This window comes from Lentinula edodes (genome assembly GCF_021015755.1).
Source record: "Lentinula edodes strain Le(Bin) 0899 ss11 chromosome Unknown C8R40scaffold_8, whole genome shotgun sequence".
Taxonomy (NCBI): domain Eukaryota; kingdom Fungi; phylum Basidiomycota; class Agaricomycetes; order Agaricales; family Omphalotaceae; genus Lentinula; species Lentinula edodes.
In genome coordinates this window covers 770,438-794,590 of record NW_025764314.1, presented here as the reverse complement: position 1 = coordinate 794,590, position 24,153 = coordinate 770,438, and the positions used below count along the sequence as shown (strand labels likewise).

General features: G+C 45.6%; 10 protein-coding genes across 10 annotated transcripts; 6 read left to right on the top strand and 4 right to left on the bottom strand.

The window, feature by feature from the left end:
* Positions 1 to 254: 254 nt before the first annotated feature.
* Positions 255 to 866, bottom strand: C8R40DRAFT_1039240 (uncharacterized protein; the record flags this gene model as incomplete). The annotated part of the gene is made up of 1 exon (XM_046223815.1): positions 255 to 866. One exon carries the CDS (start codon positions 864 to 866, stop codon positions 255 to 257), a length of 612 nt encoding a protein of 203 aa, XP_046089141.1.
* Positions 867 to 897: 31 nt separating this feature from the next.
* On the top strand, positions 898 to 2,216 carry C8R40DRAFT_1093601 (isoprenoid synthase domain-containing protein). The gene is made up of 5 exons (XM_046227603.1): positions 898 to 1,164; positions 1,227 to 1,343; positions 1,402 to 1,500; positions 1,557 to 1,973; positions 2,049 to 2,216. Exons 2-5 carry the CDS (start codon positions 1,260 to 1,262, stop codon positions 2,175 to 2,177), a joined length of 729 nt encoding a protein of 242 aa, XP_046089140.1. The 5' UTR covers positions 898 to 1,164; positions 1,227 to 1,259; the 3' UTR covers positions 2,178 to 2,216.
* Positions 2,217 to 2,455: 239 nt separating this feature from the next.
* On the top strand, positions 2,456 to 5,847 carry C8R40DRAFT_1159466 (uncharacterized protein; the record flags this gene model as incomplete). The annotated part of the gene is made up of 17 exons (XM_046229882.1): positions 2,456 to 2,471; positions 2,532 to 2,722; positions 2,838 to 3,017; positions 3,074 to 3,184; positions 3,237 to 3,257; positions 3,317 to 3,409; positions 3,466 to 3,572; positions 3,621 to 3,737; positions 3,791 to 3,815; positions 3,870 to 4,250; positions 4,304 to 4,582; positions 4,636 to 4,762; positions 4,824 to 4,924; positions 4,979 to 5,101; positions 5,127 to 5,519; positions 5,579 to 5,626; positions 5,680 to 5,847. The coding sequence occupies 17 exons, from the start codon at positions 2,456 to 2,458 to the stop codon at positions 5,845 to 5,847; spliced, it is 2,481 nt and encodes an 826-aa protein (XP_046089139.1).
* A 247-nt stretch (positions 5,848 to 6,094) lies between these two features.
* Positions 6,095 to 8,859, bottom strand: C8R40DRAFT_1225017 (major facilitator superfamily domain-containing protein; the record flags this gene model as incomplete). Its single annotated transcript, XM_046233302.1, has 14 exons — positions 8,413 to 8,859; positions 8,309 to 8,356; positions 7,983 to 8,108; positions 7,744 to 7,859; positions 7,616 to 7,682; positions 7,491 to 7,555; positions 7,380 to 7,440; positions 7,227 to 7,314; positions 7,000 to 7,179; positions 6,905 to 6,951; positions 6,726 to 6,844; positions 6,512 to 6,581; positions 6,370 to 6,459; positions 6,095 to 6,320 (listed from the first exon to the last, which is right to left on the bottom strand). Exons 1-14 carry the CDS (start codon positions 8,559 to 8,561, stop codon positions 6,095 to 6,097), a joined length of 1,452 nt encoding a protein of 483 aa, XP_046089138.1. The 5' UTR covers positions 8,562 to 8,859.
* C8R40DRAFT_1039548 (uncharacterized protein) lies at positions 8,839 to 9,218 on the top strand (the record flags this gene model as incomplete). The annotated part of the gene is made up of 2 exons (XM_046223849.1): positions 8,839 to 8,894; positions 8,954 to 9,218. 2 exons carry the CDS (start codon positions 8,839 to 8,841, stop codon positions 9,216 to 9,218), a joined length of 321 nt encoding a protein of 106 aa, XP_046089137.1.
* A 23-nt stretch (positions 9,219 to 9,241) lies between these two features.
* Positions 9,242 to 10,425, bottom strand: C8R40DRAFT_1039581 (mitochondrial 39-S ribosomal protein L47 (MRP-L47)-domain-containing protein; the record flags this gene model as incomplete). The annotated part of the gene is made up of 3 exons (XM_046223852.1): positions 9,242 to 9,799; positions 9,849 to 10,015; positions 10,062 to 10,425. 3 exons carry the CDS (start codon positions 10,423 to 10,425, stop codon positions 9,242 to 9,244), a joined length of 1,089 nt encoding a protein of 362 aa, XP_046089136.1.
* A 480-nt stretch (positions 10,426 to 10,905) lies between these two features.
* On the top strand, positions 10,906 to 11,785 carry C8R40DRAFT_1039650 (uncharacterized protein; the record flags this gene model as incomplete). Its single annotated transcript, XM_046223854.1, has 2 exons — positions 10,906 to 11,649; positions 11,702 to 11,785. 2 exons carry the CDS (start codon positions 10,906 to 10,908, stop codon positions 11,783 to 11,785), a joined length of 828 nt encoding a protein of 275 aa, XP_046089135.1.
* A 5-nt stretch (positions 11,786 to 11,790) lies between these two features.
* On the bottom strand, positions 11,791 to 13,952 carry C8R40DRAFT_883000 (uncharacterized protein). Its single transcript, XM_046236549.1, has 8 exons — positions 13,894 to 13,952; positions 13,510 to 13,818; positions 13,296 to 13,462; positions 13,070 to 13,236; positions 12,799 to 13,004; positions 12,726 to 12,737; positions 12,573 to 12,671; positions 11,791 to 12,517 (listed from the first exon to the last, which is right to left on the bottom strand). The coding sequence occupies exons 1-8, from the start codon at positions 13,905 to 13,907 to the stop codon at positions 11,890 to 11,892; spliced, it is 1,602 nt and encodes a 533-aa protein (XP_046089134.1). The 5' UTR covers positions 13,908 to 13,952; the 3' UTR covers positions 11,791 to 11,889.
* Positions 13,953 to 14,095: 143 nt separating this feature from the next.
* C8R40DRAFT_1093577 (P-loop containing nucleoside triphosphate hydrolase protein) lies at positions 14,096 to 19,392 on the top strand. The gene is made up of 23 exons (XM_046227602.1): positions 14,096 to 14,519; positions 14,572 to 14,747; positions 14,809 to 15,149; positions 15,203 to 15,381; positions 15,441 to 15,611; positions 15,669 to 15,773; positions 15,826 to 16,139; positions 16,191 to 16,280; positions 16,331 to 16,458; positions 16,504 to 16,600; positions 16,654 to 16,783; positions 16,836 to 17,042; positions 17,095 to 17,300; positions 17,353 to 17,554; positions 17,604 to 17,773; positions 17,824 to 18,145; positions 18,195 to 18,314; positions 18,368 to 18,420; positions 18,470 to 18,555; positions 18,610 to 18,677; positions 18,736 to 18,932; positions 18,993 to 19,100; positions 19,157 to 19,392. Exons 1-23 carry the CDS (start codon positions 14,133 to 14,135, stop codon positions 19,212 to 19,214), a joined length of 3,915 nt encoding a protein of 1,304 aa, XP_046089133.1. The 5' UTR covers positions 14,096 to 14,132; the 3' UTR covers positions 19,215 to 19,392.
* A 481-nt stretch (positions 19,393 to 19,873) lies between these two features.
* C8R40DRAFT_1039150 (nonribosomal peptide synthetase 12) lies at positions 19,874 to 23,995 on the top strand (the record flags this gene model as incomplete). The annotated part of the gene is made up of 21 exons (XM_046223808.1): positions 19,874 to 20,416; positions 20,475 to 20,544; positions 20,595 to 20,683; positions 20,739 to 20,925; positions 20,983 to 21,041; positions 21,098 to 21,324; positions 21,379 to 21,408; positions 21,465 to 21,528; positions 21,593 to 21,634; positions 21,689 to 21,861; positions 21,917 to 22,411; positions 22,469 to 22,486; positions 22,538 to 22,658; positions 22,712 to 22,818; positions 22,866 to 22,917; positions 22,979 to 23,075; positions 23,128 to 23,220; positions 23,278 to 23,398; positions 23,454 to 23,578; positions 23,634 to 23,774; positions 23,826 to 23,995. The coding sequence occupies 21 exons, from the start codon at positions 19,874 to 19,876 to the stop codon at positions 23,993 to 23,995; spliced, it is 3,024 nt and encodes a 1,007-aa protein (XP_046089132.1).
* Positions 23,996 to 24,153: the final 158 nt, after the last annotated feature.

Here is a 24,153-nt window from a genome sequence, read left to right as displayed (position 1 = left end):
TGGATATCGAAAATACCGGCCGTTGGACGTGGAGATTCGAAATTTCAGGAGCATCGGAAGCCCGTAGACTGCGGGGAGTCTGAATTTTACACGTATAAATGAGCCGAGAGCATTTCGTGACGCCCCGAAACTATGGCGGTTATGCGAAGAAGTGTCACTGTCTGTGTTGAAACAGGTGCAAAGAACGGCTTCAAAGACCCTAGATCCTACATCCATCAGCTATCTTATGATGAAACTTTAAAACTACTATGCACCTATGAAACCTCCTCAAGATAACCTTGTATGATGAGATGCTCAATGTCCGCACGTCTCACCATAAATCTTTGACCTTTCTGGAAGTTAATGCTGCCTAATTCGGTTTGGATGACGCCGCAGTCCTTTACAACGTTCACAAGTACATGAAGATCTTTGGGAGGATTGGTGATACTGGCAGTTATATCGAGCTCATGAGAAAACTCAGAGCGGAATTCCATAAGTGAATTGTTATATTGCCGAAGGTAGTCGACCTCGTGCGGGGAAAATTTGCTCCTAATATCCTGATTGTTGAGTATATGAGGCAGAGCACCACCAACATCCCAATAAAGATCACGAAGACGGTCGATGCGATGAGAGTGATAGGCCAAAAGGCAGCGTTTGTTTCTGGAGACAGCAGTCTGAATGATCAAAAGAGCAGGAGGAGGGCCCTGCAGTTCGTCCATTCTTGCCTCGAGTGCCTCTGCAGCTCTTTCGAGATCACGCTGTTCCCGAATGAGCAAGCGAACGAGCGAGTCGTTGTACTTCAACAGTGTATCTGTCTGAGTAGATCGACGCGATTCCATGATTAGCTGGTTCGCAAGGTCGCCAAATTGACGCGTCTCTGTGCTCATCGCGATTATGGTTCGAAAGAACTTTTTGCGCGTGTGACTGACGTGACAAATTGAGTTCATGATGTGTGACATTACCGTTGACAAGATTCAATGTTTCTGCTTTCTACCAAAACATTCAAATGCACCTTTAGTCTTTCTCGGGCATCCTGGTTTAAGACTAGTTATACTTTTCCTTGCTGTCAATCGACCTTGGCTGCGGCAGGAGCTATCGATCCTGTCGAATACTGCACAAATTTTGTCCAGAAATATGACTATGAGGCGTATCTAATTGGCCAATTCTGGCCAAAGGAGGTCCGAGGTCCGTACTTTGCTCTTAAAGCTTTCTCTGTGCGTGTACCAATACTTTAGCTTTCCCTCAAGGTTAACTGAAGCAAATTACAGACGGAGCTGGCTATGATACAAGATAACGTATCGAATTCGAGTATCGGAATGATGAGGATGCAGTTCTGGAGGGATGCCACGAAGGCTTTGAATGATGTGTGTGTCAAGCCGCGCTCGAAGACTTTTCTCGCTGTGCTAATGGGCTTCGATCTAGGGAAATCCACCTGCGCATCCAATCGCCCTCGCGCTACATCAAGCGTCTATCAAAGCCAATTTACCTACTTACCATTTCAAAAGGATCATAGATGCTCGGGTGTGTACTCATCCCAACCATCTGTTGTTGCCTACTTCAGCTAAAGAGATCCGAAGGACGCCGAATTACAAGCACCGGTCCACCTTACCGTCGAATCACTAACAGCCCATTCAGAATCCACCTCTTCAACTGTGTTGTACTTGTTACTTTCCTTACTCTCGTTACCATCATCCACTTTATCACATGCCGCATCTCATCTTGGAGCCGCTCAAACCTTTACAACGCTCCTTCGTGCTCTGCCCTTTCATGCCAAAAACGGACGAATGGTCCTTCCTGCAGAAATTACGGCAAAACATGGTGTGGTGCAGGAAGATGTGTTTCGCAGAGGACCGGCCGCCAAGGGCCTCGATGATGCGGTTTTTGAGTTTGCTACAGTAGCGAATGATCATCTTGTCACGGCACGAAGTATGTTCCACCAAGAGGGTTTTGGGGGTAAAGTTCCTTGGGAAGCTATGCCTGTTTTTCTTGCTGGGGTAAGCACCTTGTTATCTTCGATCTACTCGGCACTCTGACATATCGGGACCTCTTTGTTCTATTACTGGACGCAGGTCCCGGTGTCAAGCATTCTTAAGCAAGTAGAGGAAGTAAACTTCGACGTTTTCCACCCTCGTATGCAAACGAGAGATTGGAGACTACCGTGGAGGATCTGGAAAGGTTATTACCAACGGATGTTTTGAGTTACGTAGTGACCCGAAATGCATGAGACTGCGATTTAACTTGTGTGATTCTGTGAAATCCCTTCTCCCGCGCATGGCGCAAGTTATTGAAAGTAAAGATTTCCTGTTTTGGCAACGTGACCAGTAGCAACTCCGATTACATTAAATTGATCGCCACTGTTTCTCTCTCCCTTTTCCCACTTGTTTTTTTCATCATCCTCATTCTCCTTGTTGCTGCCATCTAGTGGCACATTTCTACATCAGAATCTTTTCTTCTCGGGGTCTCCTCATCCAGTGTAATGGACCGTCTGTGCGGTATGATGATTTTCTACATCTAGGAGGCAATGCCTAATTGCTACCTCATCTCAATTGTAGACGAAATTCTTCAACTTATATTCTACGAATTGCACGACCCAACCCCATTTACTTTGCTTTGTCGACGACTGCACCAATTCTCCAAAGACCCTTACGCTCGGGCGCACTATTTTCTGAATCGCTATGGCCCAGCACAAGCTGTATTTGAGGCTCTCGGGCACGGCAAGGTCGTTAACGAAAGGGTACTTGATGTATGCGTCTTCACATCTTTCCTCATCGCCTTCCTCGTTGCTGTGAAGCGCGCTCATTTCTCTTGACATTCTCACACCCCTTACACACTCCTGATTTTATGATTGCCATCGGCAGATTCTGATGACCAGCGGCGCACACCTCTCTCGATACCTCGTTCAAATTGCAATTCACCATTATTTCTTTACCCAAACTCACTTTGTCAAATCGAAATGGGTTCGCAACGTTCCTTTCCCTGTGTTCTTACACTTCATGCAGCTGGCCTCAACACGTTATGGAGAAATACCACGCGAAAAGGTTCGTCGCCTTCCTCCCGGTCCTTAGTCATTTATTGATCTATGGACTGAGTTTAGGGCCAAGACGATGGCTCCCTCTTCCTGACATATCTCAAAGAGAGTCGCTATCCTCCAAGTCTAAGGTCAATTAGCTGGGAAACCATTCGTGACATATTGGAAATTTATAAAGTGCGCGCGTCATCTCGTGTCATCTTGTGCAACGTCATGATCTTTGAACTAGTTCATACCTTTCAGCGAAAAGGTACGCCTTTTCTTTGTATACATACGCGAAAATGAATCAACGGAAGAAATGTTATCAAGGACCCTATTATGGCGCAGTTTCCCTTAGTTCTGGCGGTTGAGCCTCGTCTACTTCCGTACGCGGTCACTAATGGATTTAACATGGACGAGAAAGTATGTGATGATCAGAAAGTCAATAGCGATGCGTGCTTACTTACTAATACTTTCAGTACCGCGACTTCGTGTTCCGAAAAATGTTTGAAAGTTCGACGTTAAGTGATAGAACAGCAGAGACCATTGCCGATAATGTACGAGAGCTCTGTCGACTTGATCCTTCGTATGTAATTGTTTTCTTACGATCTGAGACGAAGCTCATCTATTGCAGGATGTTTTTAAGTCGAACGGTTGCTGGGGAAATTTGTATGGAGGCCAGGCATAATGAAGTAGGCTACAGCGCATTGAAGCTGCTTGCTAACTCCGGTGATCTGCTTTTTGAATTACCGTGAGTGGTCATCTGACGCATATAATCGCGTTGATAATTGACCTTGCCTACAGAACCCTTGTGGAAGATCTCATCAAGGTAAGGGATTTACCTATTCAAGGATCTTCATACCCCAATTGACTGTGGCGCTAGCTCTTCTTGAATACTCGTTCTTTAACGTTATCAAGTACCCAAGTGAACCTTCGATATCTCTTCGCGGACTTCCCTTCCTCCGACCCAGTCGTCCGATTGGTCATACTATTGACGGCATTTCTGTCCGTCGAGCGGGAGCCTGATACACCCTCTTGTGTACCTTCGCTGAAAGCAAAGCTAGAACCGCTGAAACTCGGGCCCATAACATCGACGGATATGCTCAACATACTTGTCCATCCTTTTACGGACCGATATCAGCCTGTTCTCGATTATATGAAGAGCGAGCTGGCAAATTCGGAAGGGAAAAAAGGCTTGAATCAGGTTGATATAAAGGATGTCATTCGCAACGTCTCCACGCGGCTGCTAGAGCTTGATTGCAAGGTCCGTAACAAGCCTTGCGTATCGGTAATCGTTCTCATAAACGAATCATACAGGGTAAACTGCTGAAAAAACTTTACGATGGACATTCGAGCGTTCATGAAACTATTGTTCGGGCCGTTATGGACAAACACCAAGTGAAATTCGACAACCTACCGAGCTCTGAAGATACCGAAGCTTGTAGATCCTACCGGGCCAGTCTTTGTAGAGATAATGGCTTTTTCGGCAATACCTCAGATTACTTTGTTGTTGAAAATCCTTCGAACGGTGAAACTGAGTTGGAGACCATAAGCGACATGTGCAAAGGGAGCAGCAGTGTGGATAACTTGGAATTAGTGCGTTTTAGTAGCCAAGTTAATTGCTCGTGTTTGGTTAACCTTCCGAATAGGGCCCCATTGGAAGAGAGGCATTGACAACGATGATTAATCGCGAAGAGCAGTTTCCCGCAAGATCTCGTCGTAGAGCATACAATCATCAATACACCTTTTACAATCATTTCGAATATCTTCCATCAGGTCAATGTCATTGTGTCCTACAATTCCACGATACTATCGATTAATCTTTTCTCAAATCCAGATTATCTCTCCGTCGCGAAATGGATCAAAAATAGTTTTGGACCCAAGCATCCCCTGACTGCGATTTTCATGACGCATGCCGTGTTAAATGATAACAGCAACGTACGTCTGATGCTTTTTGTGCGTTGATGTGTTTAAGTAACGTCTTAGACTTAGATCCTCGTTCACTATTTGCGCGATCCTGCTACTTCTCCTGTTCCTATCACGTTGAAACATTTCCAGCTTTTAGCCCATCTAGGACGAGCTGCGGTACGTCAATCTTGCATTGCGCATATTCGCGTCTCCTGATAAAAAGTCTTCACAGAACTATACTTTGTTCGCAGCTATACAAAGTGGTGCCGAGTTCTTCCACAGCGAAGAAGACTACGTCGATTCCAAATTGGATTATTCTTCACGGAATAATAAAAGCAAACACAGGACCCCACGAGGCAGTATCTCGCATACCCAGGTCTCTGTAGTTATTGGTCGTACAGCTAGTACTCTCATACCTGCAGACTCTGGGACCGCTATAGCAGGAAAGAAACGGCCGCGACGGAGTGCTGCAGAGAATCGTTCCTATCTCATTCCGGATTCTGACAGTGAGGCGGAAATCATGGAGGTTGATTTGCCAGAAGAAAAAGCTAATTTGACGTTGGTTCATCACTTGGAACTCTGGATCAAACATTTAGGGGATTTACAGAAAAGCGAACAGGCCAATGTCAGTTTTTACCTTGACTTCATGGCACAGGACTATGACTCAAGCAAACCTCTTCTTAGTTACGAGAACGAAAAAAGAAAGATAACTCGAACGTTGATGTGACTAAGGTCTGTAACTTTTTAGATCTGTTCTTCATTGAGTCTTGACCCCTTTCTTCCAGACTGAATTTCTCAAAAATCTTTCCACAAACCTTCGCGCGTTACGGAAGTACGCAAATGAAAAACGGAAGACCTCCGAGACCTTTGATATGCTTTACAGCGATTATGAGGATGAGGAGTACATCTACAAGTCACCTCGCTCCAAGAGGAGAAAACTCATTGTATATTAGGTTTCGAAACTTTTACACACGACACTATTGCATGGATTTGTTTCAGACGCACACTACATAATATTATCATTATTCCTTCGCCCTGCCTCCTTATGCCAGTTTCGTCATCACTTCATATCATTGCATTTTCCACATCCCACATCAAGGGCGTTTTCGTTTTTCGCATTCATAATACTTCGTTCTTCGTACCAAATAATTCATAAATTTGTACAGTGCAATTCTAGGTATGTACATTACCATTGCTATACTAATAGACGTACCGGTAGAGGATGTGTCGGTCACCCAGCCGCTGCCGGTCTTTAATGGACTCTGCTGATTCTTCAGTCATTTTCGCATCTTTATCCTTGTTACCACGAGCGAGCCAGAATCGCAGATACGAAGCCACGATGATCGAAAATAGAAGATAACCTATGGCGATAATATGAGGCTTTCGATATTCATGCCCAGCGAAGTTGGGTCTGTAGATCAGGACTCTAAGCTGGGATTAGTACATATATCTACGCAAGGAGGATACATTCTAACCCGGCAATTGCTCCAATGTCTCCAAAGGTGATCTGCATGGCGACTGCCACTGCACGTTTTGTCTGGCCAGCAACGTTTTCACCAGGCCAACTTGTTTCCCCGGTGTTAACAAATCTCAGAGAATGAAACAAGAATAACGAACCTTAGAAGCAAGGCATTCCCTGTATACACACCCGCAGCCGCGAGATGCACACCAGCATATTGGGCACCGGCTGTGAGTGGCTGTTGTTAGTCTTGTACTCTTCATAGATCTATATAACTCTACAGACGTTTGGTAGCAGTTGATAGCACGATATACCCTAATTAACATGAATATCAAAGATTGCGAAACGTGCACGATGTTCAAAGACATTCACCTATTATAGCTACAATTGCAGCAATGATGATGAGGATGGCTCGACATTCGCAACGAATGGACAACCAAACTGTCAATGCGATAGAAAGGGCGGCGAGCGTGTTTGGAGGGACAGTTAGTCTACGGTAAGAAAAATCATTTAGTCGAAAACGTAGCAATAGCGCGGACGAATTGTTTCACAGTTGTGCTTGCCAACTTTGAAATCCAAGATCGGCGATAATAGTGGGCTTTGAAGGCATCAATTAGTGCTTGCAATGTGACCGAAGCCCACCCACCATGAAGAGACTAAGTGAATACAAGGCGAATGCATATCCGTGAAATAGTAGTGCGTAACCCCAGACAAGATGATCCGTGAACGCTTGCTTGACATAGACCCACTGGAAAGGCTCCTTGTGCGCTGGATCGGTGTCAGCGTCTAGCTTGGATAACAGATGCTCTCGCTCCGGTTCAGTAAGCTGAAGTGCAGGTTAGGTTAATGTCCGTGTAATGGTCCAGTACACACAAATTTGGCCTTGTATGACCAGGTGGGGACAACGAAGTACGCAATCAAGGATACAAGGATGGTTAGAAGGCCTTCCAAAATGAATATCCTTTGCCGTTTAGAGCGCGAATTAGCATAATGGTATAGAGAGAAAACGTAAGCTGTCTGTGTTACCATTGCCATCCTCGACGCCCACCTATCCCTTCCATCTTTCCTATTGCGAACGCTAGAATCCCTACAGACCAATGCTCGATATAATTCCCTTTGAGTAGATAGAAAACCAACCCCCAAATGCACCAGCTAGTGCAGCCCCACCAAAAAAGATTGCTACACGCGCTCTCCGTTCGCGCCTAGGATAGAAAGTGTCAATGTACAGTCACAGAAGAGGTAGCCAGTGTCGCCGCATCGACCTTATGTAGTACACCGAAAAGAGGTAGATGACGCCTGGAAATAAGCCTGCTTCTGTAGCACCGAGTACTGTGTGAACACTGTTTGAGGCCAAAACAAAGACTTCCTCGGTATTTTACTCTGTACGCACGAAATCTAATTCCAAACAATCCCGCCTGGTTTGTCACGAGCCCTTGACAAACACTAACAATTCCCCACACTAGGGTAAGACTCGGCAGCCAAAATTGGGGGTCAAATCGTTTTAGCCTAGCAGAAGCCTGTCAGAGGCGTCCACGAATTATTCGAAGAGTGGTTAATCCAAGACTGACACAATCTGAGAGAGGACATGAGTTTCGTCCATCATGGGAGCTGAACGGAAGGAAAGAAAACGGGATTACATTGGATGGGACTTCGAATAGCACGTATGCGATGAAGTATAATGCGAGAGACGTGTTATATGCAGGAGCAGAAAGCTTTAGATCCTGTGTAAGCAACGGTACGCGTGAGTTCATGATCCTAGTGACAATGATGTCCACAATGATTGCATTACCGTCGCTAGACCTAAAATCCTAGGGACAACGTATAATTCAGCAATAATTAAACTTCAAGCAGCTTGAATCTTCTTCTGGAAGTAAATTACCTCGCATTGCCTATATTCGTACTGTAAATTTGAAAGAATGTCAAGCTCACTGTATGATTTGCAGGAGAACACTGACCGATCGAGAAAGCTCAACAAATACAGCAGAGTAAGAATGGGCAAGAGACTAGAGGGAATTACATAAAAGGAACCTTACGAGGAATGGAAGCGTAGAAGTCTCACCGTGAATCGATTTTTCGAACCAGATGATGGTCAGCTTGCTGCCTGGCTGTGTCCGAGTCAAGGCTTCCCTCCAAATTTGCAGGCGACGAGGGTTCCGACGCTACTCGGTCCTCCTCTTTCTCTTTCTCGTGCTGTAGTATTTCAGACATGAGTTCTGATAGGGTTTGCGGGAAGAACGAGAATTAGGATGAGAATACACTTGCAATTAAGAACTTCATATGTATATCATTGTGCAAGTTTATGGCGCAATTAGCTTATGGCTCTACGCCATAGCATGAATCAATTCCCAAACAACATAAGAATTATTAAGAAAGATATTCTCATGCTGGCGTCTGAGATCTGAGCGGCCCCGTCGTAATGGATGTCGATAAACGGGAAGGGTTGCACGGGTCATTACCACCGGTAACAACTTGTCATCAAACGTCCATGTCCACTTTGCGCAGGTCAGGACTACAGAAAGATGTCCTAAGCATATACAGACGGTTTGATGTTCTTGTCCGTGCGGATGAACTTGACCATTGATATTTCTCTTGCTACGTAGTGCGTTGCGTATGGTCAAAATGAAACCGCCTTCCACCCAAAACAAGTTTTCCCTTTACATTCGATATACTTTTCGATCAAACGCATCAAGTGTGTCTCCGAGGGATGTTAGTGCTATTGAGCATTTGATGAGAAAAGGAAAGAGGCAATTAGAGATGTATGAACATCCTTCAGTGAAAGATTGTTGGGTGTCAGAAGAAATGCGGAACTGGGAAAAGCACCAAGCATCAAAGCACAAGTCCGACCCGCAATTTGAAGTCAATTAGAAAAGTTTGTACCAATGCATATCCTATCTACGTCTACCACGAGTGCCAAACAACCCTGCAGTCGCCACTTCAGACGCGCTTTCCGACTGTGAAGGCCGGAATTTCGTGGTCTGCTCTGATTTTTCGACAACCTGTTGAGACTGAACTACTTCAGGAGCATCGGTCTTGGTCTCAACGGGTTCAAGTGACGCTGACTCTTCTGGAGTATCTGTCTTGACCTCAACAGATTCAGGCTGTGCCGTCACAGGGTCCTGCTCACTATCGAGTTGCACCACGGCAGTTCGTGCTTCCGTCTCAGTCTCTGCCTGCACTTCCGTCTTAGCCTGTGCTTCCATCTCAGCCTGCGCTTCCATTTTAGCCTGCATTTTCACCCTCTTGGCTTCCCTTATAGCCTTCATCTTCGCACTTTTCTGCCTTCCGAGTAAATGTTCACGTTCTGTTCGATATTCAGCCGTCTGCTGCTTCAACACCAAATTCGTAACATGAGCCATCTTTTCTTCTTCGGCAAGGGTTACAGCACCCTCGTAAGCAAGTCTTCGTTCGTTCATCACATATTTGATGCGAGCCATAGATTTGCGACACTGAAGATGACTATAAGATAACAACGTAGGTCAAGCGGCGAGCACGCACCATCCTGATTTGATTGTTGAAAGTTTGGACGGCCTTCATGACACCTAGTCTACGAACTTCTTCTTCCTGCGTTGCGAGCAAGTTTCGTTCTCGTAGCAGGATGTACCACAGAGCGTGAAGATCTTCAAAGCTCTTCAGTCGTAGCTCTGACGCCTTCCACGACCTACCTATAAGATGTAAGATAAGTTGAGATATATCAGACCAGACATTTACCAGAACGAGTTCTTTCCATCTCTATACTTCCACCCAAAGTTTCAAACTGAGCCTCGCCTATCAACGTCTGACCAGCATCGGGTTCTTTCTTTCGGAAGAATGCATACAATCCATGATTTGCCCGCACTGGTATACGGTTTCCCAGTCGTTCTGGAGCTGCAACTTGGAATTCATCATTTAAAGCGTTTGAACTGCCATCTGGACCAGCAATGACACGAGTAGGCGGAGGGTCGATGGTGCCTTTGAGAGGAGGTGGAGCAGAAGGCCTAGAACCCCGGCCAGAGGCTACAGGAACGATTTCTGCAAAACCACGAGTAAAAATGCGAGGTTGACTGCGACAAGAATGTCGTAGAACGGTGAGCATCGTTTAGTTGCGGAACTTGCCCAGCCAAAATTTTGTACCGTGTTTGGATGCCAGGCCAATGACAAATAATGCGCTCCGGCAGGCATCCGCTTCTCTCGAAACAACCGAATGACTGCCCTTCCTGTCGAAATCATCTTCGCTATCTTAGAGCATGTCTACTATCGCGGAAATAGTGGTCGTCCTGCTCTCATACTTTCAAGGGAACCAGATCACAAAACCTTGTCTGCTTGCTCATTGATCTCCTCAACGTGGCTAGCTCCTTCCCGAACTCTTCTTTATAATCATATTACAGAATATGCAGCTCCCCGCCTCATGAATGCCCTGAAGCGTTGCCGCAGAGAAAGATGGAATGCCCTCATGAAATATGTTCGTATTCTGGACCTTTCATTGGTGTATCAGTATGATATGGGGTCTTCAAATTCATACCAACCTGCAGCAAAAGATTGGTCTGATATCACGCAATATGAATTCGAGTTATTCATGAAATATTGCTCTAATCTCTACGAGCTCCGCATTGGTGCCTCTGGAATTATTTCCCTCCAACCCATCCTCACCAAACTTCGAACGTCAACACCTCCATTATACCCAACTTGTCTCCGAGCACTACATATTTCACGGTGTAGCGTGCAATCTCCCATTCTGTATGAACTGTTAGGATTCTTCCCTACAGTCAAGTTCCTCACAGTGGAAGTGGAGATTGCCGTTCATCCACCGACGAATGCAGCATCCAAGTTTCAACTATACGAACTGTCTATGTATCGTACCCTTCCATACGAGATCTCTTCATGGCTATTATCCAACTCTCGGGACTCGTTACGGATTGTCGAGCTACGCGATCTGCCTAGCGTCCGAGTGAGTAAACTCCTGCAAGAGTATGGTCCTCGGCTACATTCATTCCGGACAATGAAATACAACATTCACACTGCGATGATTTTGCGATCATGTACAAACCTCCGGGAGTTGATTTTCCTAGGACTACCTTCCGTCCCTACACTTTCCATTCGGGAACTTCCCCCGACTCTGGAGCATTTTAGTTTGGTTCACCGGCATTCCGAACCTAGCGTAGGCATTGCAGATGTCTTGATGCTGGTGCGGACGTTGCCAAACCTCAAACTGCTGGATTCTGATGAAAAGCTGAAATATGATTCGCAATTCGAGTTGCTTGAAGAGATCTGCATAAAGAAAGGAATTGATACCAAGATCAGTGAATATGGACATTGGCCGGTACGTGCAGTGTTTTCCTTTTTTTGGCGATTGCCGGTCTGATACCATTTAGAATGATGAGCCTGTTGAAGCTTCAACCTTTCCTCGCAGGCTGACAACTCTCAACTTCCGTTCCATGAACCAGTTTCAAACGTGAAATCCTTCTAGGTCGCGTAATTCATAAACAAATATATATCTTCATTTTGTAAAAGGCAGAAAAATAAGAGGTTGACTGAGCCACAACGGTTTCGACTCATTCGCTCAGGTTTCATAAGTAACTCGGACAGCGGCTAATGCCTCTTGAATGCCAGCTGTGTATACCGGCCCCTCCCTGTTTCCTCGCTTCTGTTCCACCTGTGTCTCTTCTGGAGAAATTTCCGCACTCTTTGCGGTTTTGTTCATGGTCATCCGAGCATTCTCTTCATGATCAGGATAGGACATCTCCCCCTTCAGATCGTCATAAAACTCCCTGCTTAAACCCGCCTTTTCTCTATCCTCTACATTGAACGGACCCTTGATATCACCATGCCAACATCGACGTACTTCCTCTCGGAATGCCTGAACAGGATTTACTTCCAGACCACCCTGTCTTTGCTGTTGCTGCTCACACATCCATACGAACCATCTATGTCCCGCAGTCACATGCGTCACCTCATCCGCATGGATCACCTCAAGCACATCCACACTCTCCTTATCACCAGCTTTTCTAAATTTCTCGATAGTTTTTGGGTTGACGTCGAGCCCTCGGGCTTCGTGAACTAGATGGATGATAGCTAGACGGGAAAGAAGGGAGCGAGAGGTGAGGGTGGCGGAATCCCAGAGGGAAGCGTGAATCGGAAGTGAGCCGTACGGTGTTGAAAAGGCAGTGAGACGAGCACGAAGTAGAGAACTAAACTGTATCATCAGATGGATGCCACATCCGCAGAATCAAATCAGGAGCGTACAAATGTTTCGACTCATCCAACGCCATTTTTGAGAAATCCGCAAAGAACGCTGGAGGAAGATCCTTGTGCATAGGTCCAAAACGCGCCATGATATCCCAGCTGTAAGGTAGCGAATGTCAGATGAGAAAGATGATGATAGCGGGTAATGCTAACGCAAGATCGATTCTAATAGAAAAGCAGATGCAAAATAAGTCCATGTATAGATGAAAGTGAATCTGATACTCACGCCCACTGCTCGATGTTTGCAAGTGCATGTAACATCACTGCTTTATTCTTCCGTTTTCCACTTTGTATCTTGCCTGGTTCTACAATATTCATGTACGTTTCTCGGGGAGGTTGCGCAGGCGGAACGGGTGGATGGGCAACTTTGTTACCGACGGACGTTATGGCGCCTGTTCGGAATGCATGTACTGCGTAGCGTGTGCGTTCGACCTATACATAGATAGAGTAAAAGGTGAGGACAATCAAGGCGAAGACAAGGTGGGAAATTTTCTTACCTTCAACGTCGGGTTGGGCGTATTCAGTATTAAGACTGCCCATTCCATTAAGGTCTTCGGTGGATTCTTCTCGGGAACAACAGGTTCAGTTGCTTCTTGTGCGTGTGGCGTAGCCACCCCATTTGCTGAAAGGGAGGATATTGATTCTGGGGGTGGATCAGCAAATTCTACGAAGAGAAAAAGTAGATGTCAGTCTCAATCGTCTGGGTACAATCTGCAAACAAACCATCTGACACAGGCCTAAGCTCAACGACACGCCAGTTTCTTCCTCCCTGAGGAGCTTCCATCCAGACTTGTTCCTCGCCGGTTTTCGGATCGGCCATGATTTGAACGTCGTAGGTGCATGTTCGAAGTCCGGTCTCGCTTTTTCCAGTCTTTAGGTCAAAATCGTATCTTTGATAGTTCGAGTAAAATAAAGCAGAGAAAGGCAGGAGACTCACCTATGCCAGGGACATACTGCAACTACCGAATCCTCGTACTCCTCAATATCTGCATGCGACATTTCCGCTCCCAGATGAGGACAAGTCGCTTCCATTACATAGATTTGGCGATTTAAGGCATTCCCTGAAGCATCGTTTTCGAGATCATCTACTCTCCGATCTCTCTGATCAGCCCCTTCGTCCTCGTAACGTGCACTGCTCGAAGAGGACGATAACCTGAAGAGAATAAGCCCGTGATATTTTCTTTCTTCAGACCTCAAGGTCAAGATGAAACGAAAATGAGAAAGGATATTGTGCAGAGGAGATATACTACGACCTGAGAATTAGTATCAGTGAGGATAACAGTAGATTTGATTGTACTCTCGAAGAAACAAGTCTACGCACAAAACTTCGGCCATGACAGCAATTATGAGTCGATAAAACTCTTTGAGCGTCCAGGAGAATAGTAGGATCTAATCTCATATCTAATCTACTCACATGATATCAAATTTTTCGAGCGACGACTCCGAGCGCCCTGCGACGCGTGTGACTCAATCATGAATGACTCAGCCGAAGCCGCGTGATGTGACTTCCGTGTGACTGCTCGCGTACCTCCGTTTGTCTTTTACTCGTCGCTGGTAGCTATGGCTTCACTAAACAAACTAGCAATTCGCGGTATACGTTCTTTTGACGACAAGCAAGTTTCCATTATTGAATTCTTTTCTCCTGTCACTGTGATTGTTGGCCACAATGGTAGTGGCAAGACGACTATTATCGAATGCCTCAAGTACGCCACCACCGGAGACCAACCTCCTAATAGCCGTGGGGGCGCCTTTGTTCATGATCCAAAAATGGCTAATGAGAAGGAGGTGAATGCACAAGTAAAACTCAGGTTTTTTGCCGCGAATGGACAGAGGATGCTTGCTGTGAGGAGTTTGAGTGTCACGACCAAAAAGACTGCGGGGTTGACCATGAAGACGTTGGAGAGTATCTTGGCCGTCGATGACACCAGTATAGAGAAAAATAGCAAGGTGAGTATCCGATTGTAGCAGCGCCATGACCACGGATTGAAGACATACGCAGAGAGCTGTAATTTCTACGAAGTGTGCTGAGATGGACACCGAGATACCTCAGTTGTTAGGGGTCTCTAAAGCTGTTCTTGAGAATGTCATCTTCTGTCACCAAGAAGATTCTTACTGGCCGCTTGCCGAGCCTTCTGCGCTCAAAAAGAAATTCGACGATATCTTCGAAGCGACTAGGTGAGTATTTTCAGGTGAATCGTCTAGTCCGTACTAAACAGGCTCCGGGGCGGTTTTGGAGATATACAAAGGCCCTTGACAATATCAAGGCCCTTCGTAAAGATCGAGTAGGGGACCTCAAAACTGAGAAAGAACGACTCGAGGGTCTGGCGAAAGAAAAAGGACATGCAGACAAGCTTCGTGCTCGAATCTCCGAGCTCAAGAACACCATTCACGTCAAGGAGATTACCTACGAAGAAACAAAGAGAGACTACGATGAAGTTGTTGTTGCCAATGCCAAATACTACGAATACGCGTCTCGCTTCCGTGAGATCTATATCAAGATAGAAAATCTTCAGGAGAAACAGAAAACCCTGCAGGCCGATTTAGATGAGACTAGAGTGAATGTACCCGAGATTCTTGGTGTGTACTCTTTTGAATGAAACACAATAACACCTATTGACATTGTTTCGAAGGCTCCAATGAAAATTTACAAAAGCGTATGGATCGGTTTGACGAAAATATCCAGGAACAGAAGCGACAACGACAGAAAGCAGTTGCTCAAAAGCAAGATATCGAGGGAGAGCTGGATACCAGCAGAATGAATCGTGATGTCCATCTGAACAATGTAGCCCGCTTTAATTCTGAAGCTAATGTATGCGCCATTTCTTTTTGATCATGATCAACGTCTCAAAACCTTCCAACCGAGTGTAGCAACAGCAACAGCGGCTCAAAGACCGTGAACAACTTATCAGGGATATTTCGACGAAGTTTGAAATAGGTAGTTTCGGTCAAAATGCTTTAGATGGTTCCCAGGTCATCGAATTTATGTCAAAGCTGGATGATTTCAAGGGAAAGCAGAACCATGAGTTGGAGAAATTGCAGGTTTGGGAGATTCCCCAGTGATAGAATTGGAATGTTGAACAATTGTTGCATCATCAGGCGGAGAGGAAGTCTCAACAGGAAGAATACAACGCAAGGTCCCGTGAGCTTACTGCAGCCGCTGAACAGCTCAAAGCCGATAAATCTTCTCTTCGGCAACAAATTGTGGGTCCATGTCTAGTCTACGCACTTCATATATTTCTCATCTCTGCACCAGGCTGAACGCAAGGGCTATATCGCAAAAGGCGAACGCGAACTCGAAAATAGCCAAGAGCTTTCCGGTCAGCTTCAGGTAAACACGGGCGACATCGAAGAGAAAACGCGACGACTTGACAAACTGAAGGCGGACTTCAAGAACGCCAACTACGATGAAAAGCTTTCTCGGAATACCGAGAAGAAGACTGTCGCAGAAAGCAAACGCGAAAGGCTTAACCAAGAATTCATCATGTTGAACCGAGAAGCCGAATCTCGTGCAAACTTGAATTTGAAGCGGAAAGATATCAACGCCAAGAATATCGAGATCGAGTCCAAGTGGGGGTTTTTATACTCTTAATATTTTCAATATCTCATCAATCCTTCTAGTGTTGATTCTGCGAACACGAAACTTGTTAAACTAACAGGCAAAACGGCTTCGATCGAGTCAATTGAAAGCGTAATTGAGAAAATCGCAAAGTAATTTGTCTCAGTTGTATTGTAAGGACGTTTACTCACTAGTTTTGCAGAAAGAAGATGAATGCGCTCGAGATCGCAGAATTAGATGCCAACACTGCCAGTGGTGACCACCGTCAAGCAGAGGCTTCTGTCGCAGAAAAAATTTCTACTCTGAAATCAAAAATGAAAGACCTCAAAGGTATACTTTTTGATCTAAATGTACAGGGATATTGACATTTCTCAGATGCCGAACGTCAAATGAACAGTGCGTTTGAAAAAAAGGAGATGACTTTAGAAGAAGCCATTAAAGATGCTTTCGCCCAGCTCAATTTTGCCAAGGAGTTAGTACTGTTTGACATAGCCTGGCTTGCTCACCCTTTCATAATTGTTATAGGGAGGTACACGTTGGTGCAGGGGCAGCGAAAGTATATGAGCGAATACTCCAAGCCGGGAAGCAAAAGAAAAAGTGTACCGCCTGCAATCGTCATATGGATGACGATGAATTGCATGTCTTTGAGAAATATGTTAGTATTCATCATTGCTACCCAAGCAGTGCATATTTTATCTCGTTTTCAGCTGAAAGAAGAGATCAATAAATCCAAGCAAACCAAAGATGCGGAAGCCTCTGTTGAAGGGTGGGCGGAAGAACATGAGAGGCTGCAAAAACTACGCCCTATCCAGAGTCGACTGGACACACTGAAGCTCAAAGAGATACCAGCAATGGAAGAACAGGTTGCCAAGGCTGAAACCACAGCAATGGAAACAAAAGAAATTGCAGAGCAGGTAGAGCAGAGGCTTCTCCGGTCTGTGTATAGACTCTTACGGTGTTTGGAAGGCTTCCGATAAAGTCAACGCTCTGAAGGAAGAATTGAATGACATTCAGGCGGTCAGGGAGTATGGTAAAACAATTGCGAGGCTTCAAGCAGAAGTAGAGCGACTGAAACAAGATGTCAAATCCATTGAAAACGAACTTGCAGCATCTGGGTCCACGAAAAGTACTGAGGATATCCAGAACGAGATTGAAGCACTATCTAGTGAAATGTACGTTTGTCCTCCCAGGCTGAATATCCACTATAATTCTGACCTTTCTTAGACGTGTTCTCGATAAAGAGAGTAATGCTTTAACAAGAGAGCGTGACCGCCAAAATGCGACACACCGAAGCATTGAGAGCGAATTGCATAGGCTGGAGCTCGAATCCGCCAAGATACGTAGCAGAATTAAGGAGAAGGAGAATATCGAGAAACAGATTGAACAGTGGAAGAAGGACATCGCTGATATGTCAGATCGAATGAAGGTACGTCACTGCTCTTTGGCTTTGCACATAATACCGATGTAAGTTCCAGACTGCAGAACAACGCATCGCCGAAGCTCAGGGCCCCATTGATGCACTCGATGCCGAGCACAAAACCCAACAACGCGAGCTGGACGGCAAATTATCCAGCGCTTCGGTTCTGGCTCAAGATCTGAACCGCAGAGCGGACAAACTCGCCGACACCCAAAGACATGTGGAAAAGTGTGTCCCGACTCTCAGTATCGCACTTCGAAGTACTTACCTTGATTCAGGTATGTTCAACAGCGGAAAGAGCAACAACTTCGCGACTCCAATGCATCGCTCGAAGAAGCCAAGGAAGAAATCAAGGAATTGGAAAAACAAGTCGAGGAAGCTCGAGACAAAATCGCCAAAATCGACAAAGAGATTAGCGAAAGCGGTTCTACTCTTTCCAATCTTCGGGAGAACATTCGTTTGCGGAAGCTTGTGACACAAATTCAGGAAACGCAGACTGAAATTGACTCCTATGACATGGAGGAAGCTGCCAAAGCTAAGCGTACCTTCCAAGACAAATGGAAAATTGCAAAGAATAAAGAGGAGACTCTTCAGCTTGAGGTACATATCCAATAACTCTTTCGCTCTTTATTACGCTCATTATACTCAGTTTTCGCACATTGGAGGTGAAATAAGCTCCCATAAGTCTCAGCTCAGCACCTGGGAGACAGACGCCAAAGAATACAAGGACATCAATAAGCATTACACTGATCAACTCATCAAAGTCAAGGTATACCTATCCTTACCGCAATCGAAGATTATCATCTAAGTTCGGCTATATAGATGTCCGACATGGCGAACAATGACCTGGAGAAGTACGGAAAAGCCTTGGAAAAGTACTTTATTCAACCTTTCAACCCGGACCTTCTAAATCTGTGGTTGCAGTGCTATCATGAAATATCACACCCTGAAGATGGAGGAGGTGAACGATACTATGAGGCATCTCTGGAACAAAACGTATCAGGGCACAGGTAGGGATATGTATCCGACGATCCTCCGATTTCTGAAGCAAGCGCAACCTTTAGATATCGATGGAATCAAGATTCGGTCCGACGTTGAGGGCGGAGCTTCCAAACGTTCTTACAATTATAGGGTGCGGTATAATAGCATCCGTTAGAAAGATCTAAGCCTGATTTCATTGGTGACATCAGGTCGTAATGACGAAGGACCAGGTGGAGATGGACATGCGAGGTCGATGTTCAGCTGGACAGAAGATGCTGGCATCCATCATCATTCGGCTGGCACTATCCGATTCATTTGGCCAGAATTGTGGTATCTTGGCTTTGGACGAGCCCACCAATGCGCTCGATACGGAAAATATTGAAGCTCTGGCTTCTAGTCTTGTCGAGTAAGTGCCAGGTGGACCAGTTTTTGGCTATTGATTGTTGGTTAATCTGTCCTTTGTTAGTATCATTAATGAGCGGAAGAATCATTCCAATTTCCAACTCATCATCATCACTCATGACGAAAACTTTTTGCGCAAGTTAGGTCAGAGCGACGTGATGGAATATTATTGGTATGTGCAGAGATCATAGTCATGAATGCATGTCTCCTGACCTCCCACCATTGTAGGCGCGTTTCTCGAGATTCCCGACAAAAATCCACAACAGAACGCCAGCGAATTCGGTAGTTTTGGTTCTCAAGATGCTCTTCCCCTTGTCTGTTTTCTCTTGTATTTCAGTGCTGCTATTTAGTTTCTCTTGCATTCTTCGAACCACTATTTATCATCGTAACTGTATTTGTATCAACTGTACCGTACGGGTGCCTTGACCCGACCATCAATGTATGTTCATAACATTCTCCATAGCGTAAGTACATGTTCAATTCCTATAGCCAGTCCATAATGTTGCCCCGGTGTTGCCAGACATGTCCGGGCCAAGAGCTGCCATCGTCATGATCATAGGTGCCTCAATCACGCGTGAACGTGAGACGTTCGTTCCCTGAAAGGCGTACTTTTACTTTGCTCGCTGACGAGCGTGGCTGGTCCAACACCTCTTCTGTCAAAATCTCCCTTTCCTATTCAGCCTTTGACCGACGATAATGCCGAAAATTTAGCAACACTGCAAGAAGGCCCATTGTACAGCTGAAGTGCACTGAAGGAGGCGCGATACAATCTATGTACACTAGCATCACCTTGTACCACGGAGGAATCCAATTTGGTCTACCATACGAACATACTTGGCATGCCAACTCTTTTTTTCCGGTTGACTATAGGGCATACCTCGTCTGAGCTTTATCTCTATAAAACATGATCCCCCAAAAGGGTCCTGCCAAACAATATCGCTCAATATGCTTCCTGATCACCTTCAATGCCTTTCTGTCAGTGATCGCGTCTCGTTCATGGAATTCGGTTTCGGTGACACTGTTGTTCCTCCTTTCCAATGCGTTCATCACGCTTTTGTATCCCATGCTGCTTCTAGCCCGGTCAACATTGCTGTTGAGGATTTCGCAGAAAACATCACTTATGCGGAGCTCGATCAAAAATCTACTTGCCTCTCAGTCCGGTTGCGATCTCTTGGAGTTGGACGCCATTCTCGCGTCTGTCTACTCGTGGAGCGCTCCATACCAATGGTCATCGGCATTCTAGGTGTCATAAAAGCTGGTGCCGCATATGTACCTTTGGACGGAAATGTTGTGTCAGACTCTACACTTCACCACGTATTGCACGATTCAAGTGCCACCGCTATTCTCGCATTCCGTAAATTTGCGAGTCGTTTGGAGAGCAGTGCCGTTCCAGCCATTTATCTAGATGACTTCAAATGCGAATGCCTCGTTACCTCAGAGTGTAAAAATCACTTCAACGATTTATCTGTAGCCGAAGACAGCGTCTACGTGATATACAAGTGGTAAGGTGATCTCTTGGTAGACTTCAGCGGAGGTTCTGATCGAGTCGTCTCGTCTCTTAGGAACCACTGGCGTACCCAAGGGTGTCGACGTTAAACACGGGAACGTGACCAACTGTGAGCTTGAGAGTCTACCACCTCAAAAAGCAATACTTAACGTCAATCAGTGGTTTGCCTTGCTCCAGGTAACTTATCAATGGCCCCAGGAGTACGAGTGTCGCAATTAATGAACATCGGATTCGATATGGCTGCGTGGGTATGTCGCTCACCGGAATTATCGTAAGATCTGCTGCTCCTAACTGTACTCGCAGGAAATACTCGGAAGTCTCTGCAATGGCGCCACACTTTGTCTACGTGGAAAGACTTCAAAGGAATGGAGAGCAGTGATGAAAACAGTCGACGTCGTTATTGCAACCCCTTCCATGCTCAGCCCTCACCAGCCATCTGCCTATCCTAACATAAAAGTCGTTGCTGTGGCAGGTGAAGCATGTCCGCAAGGTGATGTCTCTATATGTTTGCTTTCAAGATATCTTTTCGAATATCATTCTTACCTAGGACTGGCTGACGAATGGGCTAAAACTGTACGGTTCTACAACTGCTGTGGACCGACAGAAGTGAGTACGCACTATGTTGAGGAATCGATAACCAATCAATATGCTATTTTTCAAAGATTACAATTGTAAATACAATGCAACTGCATTGTTCCGGAGAAGCTTTAAGTATAGGACAGCCGACTCCGAATAACAATGTCTACGTGCTTGGCGATGACCTGCAGCCTTTGCCGATTGGCCAAACAGGACTCATGTGGGCTGGAGGAAAAGGAATAAGCAGAGGGTACCTGAACCTTCCACAGAAGACAGATGAAAGATACCTCTTTGATCTCTTCGTGAATGATGGGTAGGTAGTCCCATCTGTTTTTAATTGACATGTCACTCAGGCTTCCACTTCTAGCTCTCTAATGTTCAATACTGGTGATTTAGGGTGGGCGAGCTTTCGAAATGACTCATTTTGGAGCCTAATTTCTGTCATTCCTGTAGTCGATGGCGACCGGATGGGACACTAGAGCATCTTGGAAGGATAGATGATCAGGTCAAAGTTAAGGTGTGTGCTAATTAATGATCCAACCGTCACTGCTTGGAGATAAACTAACTTGATCATATGTCAGGGTTTCCGAGTTGAGCTTGACGGTGTAGCTGCGGCGCTAGAGGTGTGAATATTATGAATGGGATAATATACACATTTCTGACGGCATAGTTTACAGAGCTCTCCAGGCGTCAAAATTGCAGCCGCTCTTCTGATAGACGACATTCTTTGGGGGTTTGTAGCCCCGAATGAAGTCGATTCCGAGACTGTGTTATCGGACGCAGCGAAGATACAGCCGTATTATGCTGTTCCCACTCGTCTTACTGTGATGAAAGAATTTCCCAAGACTTCGTAGGTGATATCCACTGGAAGAAAATTCATATACTGAGCCTCTGTCTGTTTTAAGTAATATGAAAACCGACAAAAGAGCTCTTCGTCAACTCGCCCTTGATGAGATTGCGAAAGAGAAAACTAGTGCAAAAATTTCAGAGAAAGCCGAAGCCGGTCCTGCACCAGTCGAAAAGTGGCTTGACATACCCTCGCTCCCACCTCCCGCGTACATTCGAAACGCCGGGGTATCCCCAACCAGCACCAGCAGCTCCGGCTCCTCAATCAAAGAGAAGCCTCTTGCTTTAGAGGGCCCACACGAACCTTTGGTTCCCAACAAAACTCAAGGGCATCTGCTTCGAAATATCCGCCACCAAATATTCTCTCTTTATCGCCGTCTTTTTGGAATTGTATTCGTTGTCAACATGGTGATCTTCATCATTACTTGCGTCCGAGGAGCCAGTGTTGTCAAGCTTGGTGAAATAGTCGTTGCCAATCTGCTCTGTGCTGTTTTGATGAGGCAAGACTATGTTATCAATGCCTTTTTCACCGTATGCTGTTCTGTCCCGACTTCGTAAGTTTTTCTGTGTTCTCGTCGATTCATGCTAAATGTTGCTGAACTACTACTAAGTTGGCCCCTTGCCATAAGGTTTGTCGTGCCGGTATTGCGAGGCTCCTGGATCCTGACGTCTTTCTGTAGGAGACGAGTCGCAGAAGTATACCACATCGGCGGTTTCCATAGCTCATGTGCAATCTCGGGAGTTATCTGGCTCCTATTATTTACTGGAAAAGCTACTCAAAGTCTGCTAAACGGAGGACTCGTAAGCTGATTCTTCATGCATGGCCAGTAGTTTTACTGACCGAGTTAATCTAGGTGTCTCCAGCAACGCTAGCTGTGACATATTGGATATTAACATTGCTCGTCGGAATTGTGATATTCGCATATCCCACCTTTCGATCCAGGCGACATAACACCTTTGAGTGAGTGATCCTATTCTTTTTTATTATCTTCCTAACCTTTAGAGTAGACGTCTCCATCGCTTTCTAGGCTGGACAGCTACGGCGTTGGTCTGGTGTCAGGTGAGCAGGTCAAGTTTTTTCCGAATCCTAGCTAAAATAATTGACTGTTCGAATGATGCAGGTCGTCCTCCTCACTAATGATTTCAAAGAACCGGAACAGTCCTTAGGGTTGGCTCTATCTCGGTCTCCAGCATTTTGGCTACTCTCTGTTCTGACTGGTGAGCGGTGCTAGCGTCAGTCCCACCAATAGACACTCATTAACTTCTGAAGGATCCATTATACTTCCGTGGCTGAGGCTTCGAAGAGTGCCAGTACGAAGCGTAGTTCTTTCTGATCATGCTGTCAGGTTGTACTTTGATTATGGTGTGGAACAGGCTTTTCTTCTTCCGCTGTTATCATGCTGAGTTATGAATCACCCAGTTACTACAAAACCGGGACATTTCACCCGTATCAGTGACAATCCCTTGATGGAATGGCATGGTTTCGCTACGATCAACGAACCTGGTAAATCTGGCTACTCCCTGGTGGTATCAAAGGCAGGGTATGTCGCTTTTTATCAATGATGTCTTCCGACATTTTGAGAACAATCAACTCAGAGATTGGACGGCGAAACAAATCCACAATCCTCCCACCCACTTATGGGTTCGCGGCGTTCCGGCTTATGGAGTATTGAGGATTGCGTCGCTATTCCGACGCATTGTACTTGTTGCGACAGGAAGTGGTGGGTTCTTTCTTTCTCGTGACCCAACCTGCAACTCATTGGATTCGGTTTACAGGTATCGGGCCTTGCGCGCCAGTCATTCTCGCGAAAAAAGTTCCCTTGTGTTTGTTATGGACTTCACCAGACGTCCGGAAAACTTTTGGAGATCATCTCGTCGATTCTATCCTCGAAGCTGCTCCTAAGGCAGTCCTCCATGGTTCGTATTACATCTCTTGTTTTAATCTGGATAATAAACTGGGACTTTCAGACACTCGCAGAGACGGGAAGCCGGACATGATCCAGTTGACTTACCGGTTGTACAAGGAGTTCAACGCCGAAGCAGTATGTGTGATTTCAAATCAAAAACTAACGCGGAAAATCGTGTATGGGATGAAAAGTAGGGGAATTCCAGCCTTTGGTGCTATATGGGACTCTTAACATCCTTCGAAGTCTCCTCTGTTGACGTACTTTACTTTGCAATGTATGAGTAATTGCTTGATATTGAACTCCCCCAAAAAAGACTTTAGTAATCTAGAGGATTGACCGATGAAACAGCGTAATTCCGAGATGAAGTGAGCCAGGTAGCTGATCGGGAG

Excerpts from the sequence above, each read along its gene's own strand:
- C8R40DRAFT_1093601 (XM_046227603.1), top strand. The coding sequence starts at position 1,260 with ATGATACAAGATAACGTATCGAATTCGAGTATCGGAATGATGAGGATG. Across the intron at positions 1,501-1,556 it reads AAAGGATCATAGATGCTCGG|GACGCCGAATTACAAGCACC; the intron begins GTGTGTACTCAT and ends AGAGATCCGAAG. Across the intron at positions 1,974-2,048 it reads TGCCTGTTTTTCTTGCTGGG|GTCCCGGTGTCAAGCATTCT; the intron begins GTAAGCACCTTG and ends TACTGGACGCAG.
- C8R40DRAFT_883000 (XM_046236549.1), bottom strand. Across the intron at positions 13,005-13,069 it reads CGCCCAACCCGACGTTGAAG|GTCGAACGCACACGCTACGC; the intron begins GTAAGAAAATTT and ends ATCTATGTATAG. Across the intron at positions 12,518-12,572 it reads TTGGATGAGTCGAAACATTT|TTCTCTACTTCGTGCTCGTC; the intron begins GTACGCTCCTGA and ends GATACAGTTTAG.
- C8R40DRAFT_1093577 (XM_046227602.1), top strand. The coding sequence starts at position 14,133 with ATGGCTTCACTAAACAAACTAGCAATTCGCGGTATACGTTCTTTTGAC. Across the intron at positions 14,748-14,808 it reads GATATCTTCGAAGCGACTAG|ATATACAAAGGCCCTTGACA; the intron begins GTGAGTATTTTC and ends GCGGTTTTGGAG. Across the intron at positions 16,281-16,330 it reads GTAATTGAGAAAATCGCAAA|AAAGAAGATGAATGCGCTCG; the intron begins GTAATTTGTCTC and ends CTAGTTTTGCAG.